This window comes from Panthera tigris, chromosome B4, assembly GCF_018350195.1.
Source record: "Panthera tigris isolate Pti1 chromosome B4, P.tigris_Pti1_mat1.1, whole genome shotgun sequence".
Lineage (NCBI taxonomy): Eukaryota > Metazoa > Chordata > Mammalia > Carnivora > Felidae > Panthera > Panthera tigris.
Genome location: NC_056666.1, coordinates 34,759,344 through 34,774,347, shown reverse-complemented (window position 1 = coordinate 34,774,347; position 15,004 = coordinate 34,759,344). Strand labels below are relative to the sequence as shown.

Genomic DNA, 15,004 nt, shown 5'->3' with positions numbered 1-15,004 from the left:
CTGCACCACCTAGGCATCCTAGAAGACTTCCAGCCAAGGACAGATGGATTAGGGGTTCTCTTCCTGGGATCAGGGGGCTATTAGACTGTCTATGTATCAGCCTCAGGGACCTGTAAATCTCTAAAATTGTGTGCAAAATCACTGAAACACTCACAAATTGTACGAGGGAGAGGATCCATCATGTTCATATTTCTAAGTGAGTCCATGACCCCATAAAAGTAAAAACAAGCATCCTAGTCTCTTTAGACCTAACTGTTGCTCATGTGGCCCTCACATGACCCTGAGAGTGAGCGCCCCCTTCAATTCTGTGTCCAGGCACCTCCCTTACCTCATTATAATCCCAACCAGGTAGCCCCACAAATGCTGAAGGGTATTGTTTCCACTCTCTCCCCTCTTCTTTCAATCCCCATTTCCACCACTCTGTACTCCTTATTGGAATAACAATGAGCTGAAAGGGGTTAGGGAAAGTGAGATCAGAGAGCTGTATAGAAGAGGCTCAAATAGAAAATTTTAACTCTGTGGATAAACCATTCATGGAAAATGGAGAACTGAATTGTGTTCTGTTTTACTCATTTTTTTCTCACTTGCATCTCCACCTTGTTCCAAAAAAGATGTTAGAAGATTTCCAAGGGTATAGAAGATAAGACCAAAAAATAGAGCACAAATTAAATGTAAAGTCAAAGCACAATGGACAAAAGAGCAGGGACAAATGTGGCCTGCACAAGGTGACAGTGTGTCTTTCTGCCTTCCAGACTGCCTGGGTGTTGAGCTTCCCCATGGCCAGTCCACAATTCACACTGTCCTTGAGAGTCAAGAAGATCCAGTCACTCAGGAAAATTATAAACCTTTTTGGCACTATGGTTAATGGGACACCATATGATCTAACGAATAAGATCTTTGACCACATCTTGAGAGCAGATGCCAGAATGGTGCTCTTTCTCATAATTACTCTGGTGTGTGCTGAGGGCCGCACACCAGGGCACAATGCAATAGCAGCTATTTTGGGTGGTGAGACTGGAGGGAAAAGGGCAATCTGATCCAATCCAGTCAACAAGCTTTTAATTCAGCTTGATGCAGAGGTATATTTTTCAATATACAGAAAAGAAGATACACTACACCTCCTGCATGCAAACCTGCCATTACTGTCTCTCTTGTCAAGGCTTTGGATGAATGCTGCTGGCAGGTGGGCTCCTGGCAAATGCCTGGCATGCAGCTGTTCTTCGTTGCCAGTAGAAAGCACACCCATATGCCTGAGCAGACATTTGAGCAGAGGAGGGGGTTGTGTGGGCTTACCATCCTTTTGTGGAGGCAAGTGTCTAATAAGGACAATTTCCATTCTTCCTTCACTCTGTGTGGTAGGGTGAAAGTACTTATGGCAGAGCTGAGATTCTCCCCAGAACAGATTTTGAATACATTTTAGTGACCCATGCCTCAACCCCCACCTGCTCCCAACACACACACAAGTTTCAAGGCTCCCTCCTGGCATTCTCCTGCCATGGTGGCTCTGTAGGTCCTTTGAGAACTGTTTGCTGTAATCACCAGCTTTGCCTCCCTTTCTCCTCCAGCGCCTGGTCTCCATGAACATGCCTCTGAACAGTGATGGGACTGTCATGTTCAATGCCACCCTGTTTGCCCTAGTCCGGACAGCCCTGCGGATCAAAACAGAAGGTAAGGGTCATCTGAGGGCCACTGGGAGAGCCATTCAGAAGGTCTAACAGGTTAACAAAAGAGGAAACCAATAGGCTATAAAGTGCTCCCAGGATCTTCCCATCCTGTGTATCAGAGCAGCGGCTCAGTGATAACCTTCACATGCTGAAGAGGCCTGGCCTGCTCATGTTTCCTTTGCTCCTTGAATGGCCTTTTGGCCTTTAGCCTATTTATTTTGAACCCTAGCTTTCCATCAATTTCTATGAATGATTCTGGGTGATATCTTGAAGTCATAGCTTATAGTTCAAAAGCAGAAGGTGATGAGTGTTACCTGAAACAGGACTAAGCCCCATCTAAATGAAATTTTACTGACTGTGTGGATCTCTCAAATGTTTACCTTTCTTTTTAAATTAGAAGTGTCAGGAAGGGGTCATATTGGCAAATGGTGATTATGGTCAAGGTAATCACATACAATTATACAGGCTGTGCCTGGATCAAGGTGCTCAGCTAGCTGACAGGTATGGGTTAAGATCTCACCTGTGCTTTGCTAGCCGGGCCATGCTCCCTCAGGGATGTGTCCACCTGAAGGGATGCCTTCTGGTTTGCACAAATGTGCCCTATGGGCTAGCAGCAGCCTTGGCTGAGATAATCAGCTGTCTTTGTAATTGATAAGTATTTCTGAACCACTCTGTGGAAAAGGCTATATAGAATGTACCTAAGAAGATGCAATTGCTCTCCAAGAGCTTCTAGCTTAATTACAATGTTTCCTAGAGTGTGGTCAAAAGACCACCTGCCTCAAAGTCAGCTGTTGAAGCTTGTTTAAAACTTGATAAGGCATTTATTCTCTCTCTACTTCAGTTTCTTCATTTGTAAAATAAGAATGATAATGATGTGTGGGAATTCAGTTCAGTGAAGAATCCAAAGAAGTGCCATTTCTCAGTTAAATCCTTCCACAAAATAATAGAAACATCTACAATGAAGGAAAACAAGAACCAGGCCAGCAAGACACATGTCAAAGTAATGAGCTAATCTTTAAAAAATTGAAAATAGTTCAAGTTATGCTGCCAAACTAAAGAGAAACAAAGGCTGAAGGAGGCAGTCTGAGATTCTGGTGTAAGAAGACCCTGAATTCACCTCCTCCCAAGGACACACCAAATCTACACCCACATATAGAGCAATTCATCCTGAAAAACAGCTTCTGCACAACAAATGTTAGAGGCGCCACACAGAGAATGGCAGGAAAGATGAAAACATGGTAACCATGGGAACACCCTGACCAATGTGATGACCTGCAGTGAGGAGGGATAGCACTGAGGGACCTGCACCCAGACTCACCTACCCTGAGACACAGGGGGAAAACAGGCAACAGGACTATAAGTGAAGGAAATCCATTTACATCCACTAAATGGTGGGGGGAGTACTGGAATTCTTTCCAGGTTGGAGGTACCAAAAAGCACCATTGTTTACATTCCTCTTTCACCTTGATAATGCAGATGAGAGCAGGGTCTAAGTGCTCTAGTTGGCTTGATAGGGTTGCTCCAATGAGCCCCAGGCCCTTAGCCCACACCAGCTTCCCCCAGGTAGCCCCCACCCATGCCCACCAACCCCAGCCAACCCACCAAGGTGACCTGGTCTCAGTGCACCCCAGGACACCCCCAGCCAGTGTCGGTTGAGCTCCAGCCATTCCATCAGGGTGATCCATGCACCGTATGTCCCTTGACTCCCTGAGGCCATGCTGGCTTCAACTCCAGCCAGCCAGCCAAAACTTCCAGGCACATGCAATCTACACAGGGGATGTTCCTACATGAGGCCACTCCTTGAGAATAGGAGAGGTAGTTATTCCACCTAATTTGTAGAAACAAAAATTGAAAGTCAAACAAAATGAGGAGACAGAAGAATATGTTCTAAATGAAAGAGAAAAATAAAACCCGGGGGCGGGGGGGGGGGGGGAGAAATCCCTGATGAAATGGAGATAGGTAATTTACCAGACAGATTTCAAAGTAATGGCCATAAAGATACTCACCAAACTCAGGATAAGAATGAAAGAACACAGTGAGAACTTCAACAAAGAGTTACAAAATATAAGAAAGTACAAAACAGAAGTCACAGAGATGAAGAAGAATACAAGAATTGAATTGAAAAATACACTAGAAATCAACAGCAGATTAGATGATACAGAAGAGTGGATCAGCAATTTGGAAGACAGAATAGTGGAAATCATCCCGTCAGAACAGCAAAAAGAAAAAAGAATTTTTAGAAATGAGAATAGTTTTAAAAACCTCTAGAACAACATCAAATGCACTAAAATTCACATTATAAGGGTTCCAGAAGGAGACGGGGGCGGGGGGGCAGGAAACTTATTTGAAGAAATAATGACTGAAAACTTCCCTAACCTGGGAAAGAAAACAGACATCCAGGTCCAGGAAGCACAAAAAGTCCTAAAAGAGAACCCAAAGAGACCTATACCAAGGAATATTATTAAATTGTCAAAAGTTAAAGACAAGGGGAAAAAATTTTAAAGCAACAAGAGAAAAACAACTTGTTATGCCCAAAGGAACCCCCCCATAAAACTATCATCATATTTTTCAGCATAAATTTTGCAGGCCAGAAGTGAGTGGCATAATATATTCAGAGTATTGAAAGAAAAAACTGTCAACCAAGAATGCTCTACCTGGCAAGGTTATCATTCAGAATGGAAGGCGAGATAGTTTCTTAGACAAGCAAAAGTTAAAGGAGTTCCTCGCCACTAAACCAAGCTTATCAGAAATGTTAAATGGTCTTCTTTAAGCAGAAAAGGCCATAACTGGAAATAGTACATGAAGAAAAAACTCACTGATAAAGAGAATATATATATTTATATACTTATATTTACCAGTAAATCAGCCACTTAAAAAGATAGTATGAATAGGGGTGCCTGGGTGGCTCAGTCGGTTGAGCATCTGACTTCAGCTCAGGTCACGATCTCGTGGTCTGTGAGTTCAAGCCCCACATCGGGCTCTGTGCTGACAGCTCAGAGCCTGGAGCCTATTTCAGATTTTATGTCTCCCTCTCTCTCTACCCCTCCCCTGCTCATGCTCTGTTTCTCTCTCTGTCAAAAATAAATAAACATTTAAAAAAAGATAGTATGAATATTAAGAAAACAAAAATAGTAATTTAACTATAACTACAGTAAGTAAATAATACACAAAATAAAAAATATATCAAATATAACATCAAAAACATAAAATATTGCAGGTGGTGGGTAAAAATGTAGTGCTTTTAGAATGTGTTCAAACTAAAAACAAGTTTTGTTCAAACTGAAGTGACTATTAGCTTAAAATAAACTGCTATATATAGAGAGAGAGCAATATTTATGAACATCATGGTAACCACAAACCAAAACCTACAATAGATAAACAAAAATAAAGAGAAAGAAACCCCAACATAACTAAAGAACCATCAAACCACAGTGGAAGACACCAAAAGAAGAAAAATGAAACAGAGAAGAACTGCAATAATAACCAGAAAACAATTGACCAAATGATGATAGTACATACCTATTAATAATCGCATCAAAAATAAATGGACTAAATGCTCCAATCAAAAGACATAGGGTGTCTGAATAGATAAAAAACAAGACCCATTTATATGCTGCCTATAAGAGAGTAATTTCAGATCTAAAGCCACTCGGAGACTGAAAGTGAAGAGATGCAAAAAGATATTCCAGGGAAATGGAAACAAAAAGAAAGCTAGTGAGGCAGTACTCATATTAGACAAAAATAGACTTTAAAACAAGGACTATAACAAAATACAAAGAAGAGCATTACACAATGATAAAATTCAATCCAAGAAGAGGATATAACATTTGTAAATATTTATACACCCAACATAAAGCATTTAAATATATAAAGCAAATATTAATAGGCATAAAGGGAGAAATTGACATTAATACAATAATAGTAGGGAACTTTAATATCCCACTTAATCAATGGATAAATCATCCAGAGAATCAATAAGGAAATATTGGCCTTAAATGACACATTGGACCAGATGGACTTAATAAATATATATAGAACATTTCATCCAAAACAGCAGAATACACATTCTATTCAACTGCACGTGGAACATTTTCCAGGATAGTTAAGCCACAAAACAAGTTTCAGGAAATTCAAGAAGACTGACATCATATCAAGCATCTTTTCCAAACATAATGGTATGACACTAGAAATTAATTACAAAAAGAAAACTGGAAAAAAACCCACAAACATGTGGAGACTGAACAACTTGTTACTAAACAACCAATGGGTCAACAAAGAAATCAAAGAGGAAACAAACAAACAAAAATACCTTGAGACAAATGAAAATGGAGATACAACTTTCCAAAATCTATGGGATGCAACATAAGCAATTCTAAGAGGGAAACTCATAATGATACAGGCCTACCTCAAGAAACAAAAAAAATCCCAAATAAACCATCTAATGTTATAAAGGAACTAGAAAAAGAGGAACAAAGCCCAACATTAGTAGAGGGAAGGAAATAATAAAGTCCAGAGTGGAAATACATGAAATAGAGATTGGGGAAAAAAAAAAAAAAGAAAAGAAAAGATCAGTGAAAGTAAGAGCTGGTTCTTTGAAAAGATAAATAAAATCAGTAGCCAAACTCAAGAGTAAAAGATAGAGGACCCAAATAAATAAAATCAGAAATGAAAGAAAAGTTACAACTGACACCACAGAAGTACAAAGGGTAAGGGGTGCCTGGGTGGCTCAGTTGGTTAAGAGTCAGACTTCAACTCAGGTCATGATCTCACGGTTCGTGGGTTCAAGCCCTGCGTCAGGCTCTGTGCTGACAGTTTAGAGCCTGGAGCCTGCTTCAGTTTCTGTGTCTCCCTCTCTCTCTGCCCCTCCCCTGCTCAAAAATAAATAAACATTTTTAAAAATTAAAAAGAAAAGAAATACAAAGGGTAAGAGTTTACTACAATTATATACCAACAAATCAAAAAACCTAAAAAAAAAAAAAAGAATAAATTCCTAGAAACACATAACCTTCCAAAGACTGAATCACACACACACAAAAATAGAAAATATGAATAGGCCAATTACAATTCATAAAATTGAAACAGTAATTTTAAAACTTCTGAAAAACAAAAGTCCAGGACCAGACAGCTTCACAAGTGAACTCTACTAAACATTTAAAAAAGAGTTAGTATCAGGGCACCTGGGTGGCTCAGTCGGTTAAGTGTCTGACTCAGTTTTGGCTCAGATCATAGTCTCATGGTTCATGGGTGGGTCATAGTCACAGTTCATGGGTTCAAGCCCCACATTGGGCTCTGTGCTGACAGTGTGGAGCCTGCCTGGGATTCTCTCTCTCCCCCCCCCTGCCCCTCCCCTGTTAGCTCGCTGTCTCTCTCTCTCTCTCTCTCTCTCTCTCTCTCTCTCAGTCGGTTAAGCATCCAACTTTGGCTTGGGTCATGATCTCATAGAGTTCAAGCCCCATGTCGGGCTCTGTGCTGACAGCTCAGAGCCTGGAGTCTGCTTCTGATTCTGTGTCTCCCTCTCTCTCTGCCTCTCCCCCTGTTCATGCTCTGTCTCTCTCTCGCTCTCTCAAAAATAAACATTAAAAAAAATTTTAATTAAAAAATAAAAATAAATTTAAAAAATGTAAGAAGAAGAGTTAGTACCTATTCTTCTCAAATTATTCCAAAAGATTAAAGAGGAAGGAAGGTATCATTTGTCTGATACCAAAACCAGACAAAAATACCACAAGAAAGAAAATTACAGGCCAGTATCCCTGATAATATAGATGTAAAACTCCTAACAAAATATTAGCAAACCAAATTCAACAATATATTAAAAGGATTATACATCACAATCAAGCAAGATTTATTCCAGAGATGCAAGGATGGTTCAACATCCACAAATTAATCAATGTGATATACCACATTAACAAAACAAAGGATAAAAAATCATATGATGATCTCAATAGATGCAGAAAAAAGCACTTAACAAATTCAACATTCATTTTATGATCAAAAGTGTCAATAAAGTAGGTATAGAAGGAATGTATCTCAACATAATAAAGGCCATATATGACAAACCCACAGCTAACACCATAGTCAGTGATGAAAGCTGAAGCTTTTCCTGTACAATCAGGAACAAGACAAGTATGTGCACTCTTACCACTTTAATTCAACGTAGTATTGGAAGTCCTAGCCAGAAATTAGGCAAGAAAAAGAAATAAAGGCATCCAAATTGAACAGGAAAAAGTAAAACTGTCACTATTTGCAGATGACATGATATTGTGTAGAGAAAACCCTAGAGACTCCACCAAATCTATTACAGGTGATAAATGAATTCAGTAAAGTCACAGGATGCAAAACTAACATACAGAAATCACTGTTTCTATACACTAATAACTATCAGAAAAATAAAGTAAGGAAACAGTTCCATTTACAATTGTATCAAAAATAATGAAATACCTATAATACATTCAACCAAGGAAGTGAAAGACCTGTACTCTGAATACTGTTTAAGACATTGATGAAAGAAATTGACAACATGAATAAATGGAAAGATATTTTGTGCTCATGGATTGGAAGAATTAATATTGTTAAAATGTCCATGCTACCCAAAGCATTCTACAGATTCAGTGCACTCCCTACCAAAATACTAAGGGCGGGGCACCTGGGTGGCTTAGTCAGTTAGGCATCTGACTTCAGATCACGTCATGATCTCAGGGTTTGTGAGTTTGAGCCCCATGTCAGGCTCTGTGCTGACAGCTCAGAGCCTGCAGCCTGCTTCGGATTCTGTGTGTGTGTGTCTCTCTCTCTGCCCCTCCCCCGCTCACACACTGTCTCTCTCAAAAATAAACATTAAAAAAAATTTTTAATACCAATGGCATTTTTCACAGAATTAGAACAAAGCATCCCAAAATGTACATGGAACCACAAAAGTAAATAACCAAAGCAGTCTTGAAAAAGAAGAACAAAGCTGGAAGTATCATCCTTCATGATTTCAAACTATACTACAAAGCTAGTATACTAATCAAAACAGTATGGTACCAGCATGAACACAGACACATAGATCAATGGAATAGAATCAGAAAGTGTAGGAAAAAAAACCCACACATGTGGTCAATTAATCTATGACAAAAGAGGCAAGAATATACAATGGGGGAAAAGTCTTTTCAATAAATGGTACTGGGAACATTGGACAGCTACACGCAAAAGAATGAAACTGGACCACTATCTTACACCACATACAAAAATAAATTTTAAATGGATTGAAGACTTGAATGTAAAACCTGAAACAATAAAACTCCTAGAAGAAAATATAGGCAGTAAATTCTTTGACGTCAGTTTTGGCAATATTTTTGGACCAGTCTCTTCAGGCAAGGACAAAGAGCTAAAATAAACAAATGAGATTACGTCAAACCAAAAAAATTTCACACAGCGAAGGAAAAGGCAACCTACTGAATGGGAGAAGTATGGGTGACATTTGTTCTTCCCCAAGGTTCAAGGGAAAATCTGCTCTGTGACTCTCTTCTAGCTTCTGGTGGGGGCCAGCAATGCTTGGTATTGCTTGGCCATAGCTGTATCACTCTAGTCTCTGCCTCCATCTTCACATGGCCTTTTTTCTGTGTGTCTCCATGTGTCTTCTCCTCTTCTTATACAGACACCAGTAGTATTGGATTTAGGGTCCACTCTAATGAAGTATGACTTTGTCTTAACTAGTAACATCTGCAAAGACCCTATTTCCAACTAAGGCCATGTGCTAAGGTTCCATGTGGACATGAATTTGGTGGGGACACTATTCAACCCACTACAAAAGATAAGCATTTTTATTTGAGCATTATTTTAATTATGACTCTTTCATTGTATATGTCAGAAACCACTAACTACCTAACCAGGAAGTGAACCTAACCGTTAGGGATGCCTCCATAACTGGAATGCCCAGGATTATCCTCTGGCTCCAGGTACTTTTTGGATCTGACAGGGGACTCAGGAATCCATCACTCTCTCTCCATTGCCACCTCTGCTTACTCCTGTTGGACCACTTTCCACAGGAGACGCTCTGGTGTGGCCACAGGGCAGATTTCACCTCAGATAGTCTAACACCAGAGCTCTCAACCATACTGCTTCCCCTGTGTAGTAGCAGTAAACACCCCTGTATTGGTTTCCTATACCTATACCAATTACCACAAATTCTTTGGCTTGAACAATACCTATTATTATCCCACAGTTCTAAAGGTCAGGGGTCCAGCCATGGAGTAGCTGAGTTCTCTGCTAAGAGTCTTACAAAGCCAAATCAGGATATTGATCAGGATGTGTCCTCTTCCAGAAGCTCCAGCTCATTTAGGTTTTTGGAGGAATTCATTTCTTGCCATTGTAGGACTGGCTCTTAGCTCACAGCATCAGTGTGTGCTTTCTCTCAGGCCATAGCAGCTACCTCCTATTCCTTCTGCTTCCAACTTGGGACAACTCTCTAGTTTTATCTTTTGACCTTCTTCATGCATTACTTTTTTATTTGTTTTGGTTTGGTTTTATTGAAGTACAATTGACATATAACATTACATTAGTTTCAGATATACAGCATAATGATTCCACACTTGTATATATTAAGAAATGATCACCATAGTAAATCTGGTTATCATCCATCACCATATATAATTATAATTGTGTGTGTGTGTGTGTGATGAGAACTTTTAAGATCTTAGCAACTATCATGCAGTACAGTATTATTAACCATAATTACCATACTGTACATTGCATCTCAGGACTTATTTATTTTATAACTGGAAGTTTGCACCAGTGAACTCTCTACTTTTGAAGAGCTCATGTGTTAGGTCAGGCCCACCTAGATTCCCTATCTTAAGGTGATAGGAGCCACATAATATAATATAATCACAGGAGTAAAATCCATCAGTCACAGTCCCAGGGACCATGCAGGGTGTGTATATATTGGTGGTGGTGGGAGATAGCTCAGGCAGAATTTAGGCTACTGCCCACCATATCCTCTCTTTCAGCTGCTCTACCACCAGTGGCATCAAATTAAGTCTGTTTTACCAGTGGAAAAAGTAGACCCAGAGAAACTCCAAAACAGAACCCAGTGTCTACTGATTTCTACTTCTACACTGAGGTAGAAGTAGAAATTTTTTTGCCACATCCTCCCCACAGGAGACTCAGAAAAGGGCTTTGACACCAAGGTTCCCCTGTGTATGGATGCTTTATGCCTTATGTGGGGGAAACCTCCCAATCACCCACAGAGGCCCATGAGAAATGCCATGCACTGGAACAGTCCCTCATGTTCTCTGGCAGGTGGCTGTTGAGCTTAGTCAGGGCAGGCTGTCTGGTCTGCTCCAAGTGCCACCCACAAGGAAGCAGCATGTGGGGGTGAAGGGATACCAGTGGCTGGCCCAAGCAGCAGGCAGAGAGGAAGCAAAAAGGAATTGCACTGGACAGGGAATGGAGGGAGGGGGAAGTAAGAGTGCAGAGAACAATACAAAGAGAAATGGATGGAGGTAGCCTAGAGAGAGAGTGAAGCTCGTGGACCATGTCTCTCTGTGGGGCAAAATGCCACCAGTAGCGGCTTCCCACTCTACACAGAAGGACCCACTCCATGGGAGGGCCCCAAGGGGCTGATGATCCTTTTCAGCCTTGTATCTCCCTCCCCTCAGGGAACCTAGAACAAGCCAATGAGGAGCTGCGGGCCATAATCAAGAAGATCTGGAAGCGTACCAGCATGAAGCTGCTAGACCAAGTGGTGCCCCCTGCAGGTGGTGAGTACTTCAGGATCTCTTGCCTGGTTTCTGAGTCTACTAGGGTCTTGGGAGGCCTGCTTTCCCCAGGCCCTGTGTGTGGGGCTCAAAGGTGCTATTGGTTAAAAGGGACGACGGTAGGGGTACCTGGGTGGCTCAGTCGGTTAAGCGTCCAACTTCGGCTCGGGTCATGATCTCACGGTTTGTGAGCTCAAGCCCCACGTCGGGCTCTGTGCTAACAGCTCAGAGCCTGGAACCTGTTGCAGATTCTGTGTCTCCCTCTCCCTCTGCCCCTCCCCTGCTCACGGTCTGTCTCTCTCTGTCTCTCAATAATAAATAAACGTTAAAAAATTTTTTTTAAAAAGAAGAAGGGACAAGGGTGCCATGCCCTTCACAAACTCAGATACAGAATGTCAGCTTGGAAATCTGGTCCAATCCTACATTTCAAGACCAAGCAAGGCCCCTCAATACTTAGAGGTTTGACAGAATTTCCAAGGAAACTCTGCAAATATAAGTTTCCCCATAAACTACCAGGCTGTTTGCTCTGGAAATAATGGTGCCCTGGAAAAAGAATCCCCTGAGATCCTCTCTTGGTTGAAATTCTTTTTGTTTCTCCTAGGGCAGTGTTTCTCTACCCTGTCAAACCCAAAGCCCCTTTTCATAACAAAAAGTTTATAATGCTCCTACTACTACCCTGAATGAAAATAATAATCTTCCTACAACATATATAATTTCCAAAATATTAATATAACACTTTAATATAAAATACATTAAAGTCAAATGTTCTTCAATATATACACGCTAAAGCACTATGGCTTATGACACTACGCCAAAAGTCATAGTTAACTGAAATACTTGCTCTACATATGATGAATAAGTTTGTGTTTAAAGGAACTAAGATGATATTGAATATCATTGACATTTTGTGTTTATCATTTTGAGGGATAACTAAGTATATTAAATAATATAATATCCACATGTATGTATACATACATGCACCTACATATGTGCACATACATAGAACAAATGCAGACCAATGTAAGTAGGTGACTACTTACAGACCACAGCAGACCGCAGGTGACTCAGACCACGAGCAGTGTTGCCATCAGGGATACAATTTTCCAAAACGTAAACCCCTCTTAACCAAGTGGAAACAAAGTAAATATGGTCTTCCATCAATTTACATGGCAGTTATATTCCTGGAAAATTCTGGATATATTAAAAGCAGGCAAAAAATTATTTTCTGTTCATATGTAAAATGCAGTTAGGTTCTTAGCTTAGATAGTTATAGACAGGTTATGTCCCCACATGGACATCTAGCAGATTGCAAAGCTATTATTTGTTGTGTAAAACATGCCTGTATTTTAAGGGACACATCTGGAACCACCTAATACCTGTAGCACACTGTGACAGCTAAAAGAAAGTCCCACGCAATCCCAAAACACTCCTTAAAATGTGACACCACCACCCCTGTTGAGAACCACTTCCCAAAGGGAAGCAGGACAGGAGCTAAGTGAAAAGTCACCTACACAGGCCAAGCATCATCTGACGTTTTGTACATTATTTAATCCTTATAACGTTACTATGAAGTTTGCTCAAGAAACTGAAGTTCTTCAAAACTATGTAGCTGACCCAAGACTACATGGTGAGTACCTAGTAGGTTCAGAATCCAAACCCAGGTCTGAGGGATGCTAGAACTCCAAGCTCTTTCTTCCCTACCGCTCTTCCTCCCCAACTACCCTAAACAGGGAACTCAGGGCTTTCCCTCTCACATGGTAATGAGGTCTTTGTCATGTAGAAGGTCATCACTGATGTAGACTTGGCTATTCTTAAAGTACAACTAGGAGTAAGAGAACCATCACAAGCCCCTATATCTAACCTACAAGCTATCTCCTGGGCCCATTTCCCAGAGAAGAAGATGGAACCAAGGGGCTACTCATAGGGCATGCAATGTTCTCCTTGGAGAGTCATTGGCTTCTCCACCACCTGGTTCATTCCCAAGACAGAGGCTGATTATGTCATGTGTAACTTGGGTGTCCAGCCCAGCAGGGACTCAGCCAAGCCACATGGTAAGAAAACCCAATCTAATTATAAGAAAAACCTAGACTTAGAGGAGAAGGTGCTCCTTACACCAAACCCCATCTTTAAGCAGAACTGTTTGCACTTAGGGGACTGGTCAGTTTATGATGGGCATCTCAAGTTTTAGAATCAAATAGGGACACCTGGGTGGCTCAGTCAGTTCAGCGTCTGACTTTGATGCAAGTCATGATCTCATGGTTTGTGAGTTCTAGCCCTGCATCAAGCTCTCTACTGTCAGGGCAGAGCCTGCTTCAGATCTTCAGTCCCCCTCTCTCTGCCCCTTCCCAACTTGCACTTTCTCTCTCAAAAGCAAACATCTAAAAATTATTTAGAATCCAATAAAAATGAGTTAGCAATATAAGCTAAGTTTTTTTTAATTTTTTTAATGTTTATTTATTTTTGAGAGAGAGACAGAGCATGAGTTAGGGAGGAGCAGAGAGAGAGGGAGACACAGAATGCAAAGCAGGTTTCAGGCTATGAGCTGTCAGCACAGAGCCCGATGTGGGGCTTGAACTCGCAAACTGCAAGATTGTGACCTGAGCTGAAGTCGGACGCTTAACCGACTGAGCCACCCAGGCACCACTAAAGTTTTTTATACATTTTTTTAACTTAAAAAAAAAAAAAAACAAGGTGGGAAATAATTTTGACAATAGGCTACTTCTAGTGTAAAAAAAAAAAGATGGGATAAGAATATATTTGCTTATATTCAGAAAGCATTTGCAGAAAGACTCTTTGGAAAAATACTCAAACTAATTTGAGAAAGGTTATTTATTAAAAGGTGTTAACTAGGCAGATGGGGGAGGGGTGGTAAAAAGACTTTTCACTGTATACCTTTTAGTATATTTTTGCCTCTTGAACCATGTTAATAGACTACCTCTTTTTAAAAAATTAAATTTAAAAAACTTAAGAAAGTTTGGATGCTGAAAAAAGTTAATGAAGCCCAACTGAATTCCCCCATTTATCACCCTTCTGTCCTTTTTTTCTCACGTCTCAGATGATGAGGTCACCGTTGGCAAGTTTTATGCTACTTTCCTGATCCAAGAGTACTTCCGGAAATTCAAGAAGCGCAAAGAGCAGGGCCTTGTGGGCAAGCCTTCCCAAAGGAACGCCCTGTCCTTGCAGGTGAGGGGTGAGGAGGGGGGTCCACACCCTAAGGAAGGGCCTGGTCACCTTCTTCCAACCTCTGGCTAAGGCTTAAGTCTGTCATCAGTGGGCTGGAGGCCAGGTCCCTTCAGAAGGAAACTTTCTGAGAGTTCCAAGCCTTTCTACAGGTGGGTGTGTGAAGGGGCTACATACTGCTTCCCACACACCCTGCCCTCCACAGTCCTGCCCGCCTCACAGCTCCCCAGAGCTCTATGGAGCTCTGCTGAAGTTCTGGAACAGCCCTTTATCCTTCCTGGGTGGAGAAATGGATTCTTCCACTCTGGGGCAGACAAGAGAGGTCCCGAACCACATCCCCAGTTAGCACACACAGATAAACCCTCTCAGGCTCACCTGCCTTGTGGAGAGGCAGGTGGGTCAGGTGGCTGGGTGCCCCTCTGGGTT

The 15,004-nt window shown here is 41.1% G+C and overlaps 1 protein-coding gene and 1 long non-coding RNA gene across 2 annotated transcripts in view; one reads left to right on the top strand and one right to left on the bottom strand.

Annotated features, from left to right (window-relative positions):
• The window catches only part of CACNA1C (calcium voltage-gated channel subunit alpha1 C), a 257,802-nt gene that overhangs the window by 229,259 nt on the left and 13,539 nt on the right, over positions 1-15,004 (top strand). The window contains exons 36-38 of the mRNA XM_042991494.1: positions 1,566-1,668; positions 11,300-11,401; positions 14,454-14,581. Of these exons, the coding sequence (XP_042847428.1) occupies positions 1,566-1,668; positions 11,300-11,401; positions 14,454-14,581 (333 nt within the window). The remainder of the gene's footprint in view (positions 1-1,565; positions 1,669-11,299; positions 11,402-14,453; positions 14,582-15,004) is intronic.
• Positions 1,038-14,506, bottom strand: LOC122240268. Its single transcript, XR_006219740.1, has 3 exons — positions 14,447-14,506; positions 12,439-12,589; positions 1,038-1,649 (listed from the first exon to the last, which is right to left on the bottom strand). It is a non-coding gene; the product is annotated as an uncharacterized LOC122240268 (long non-coding RNA).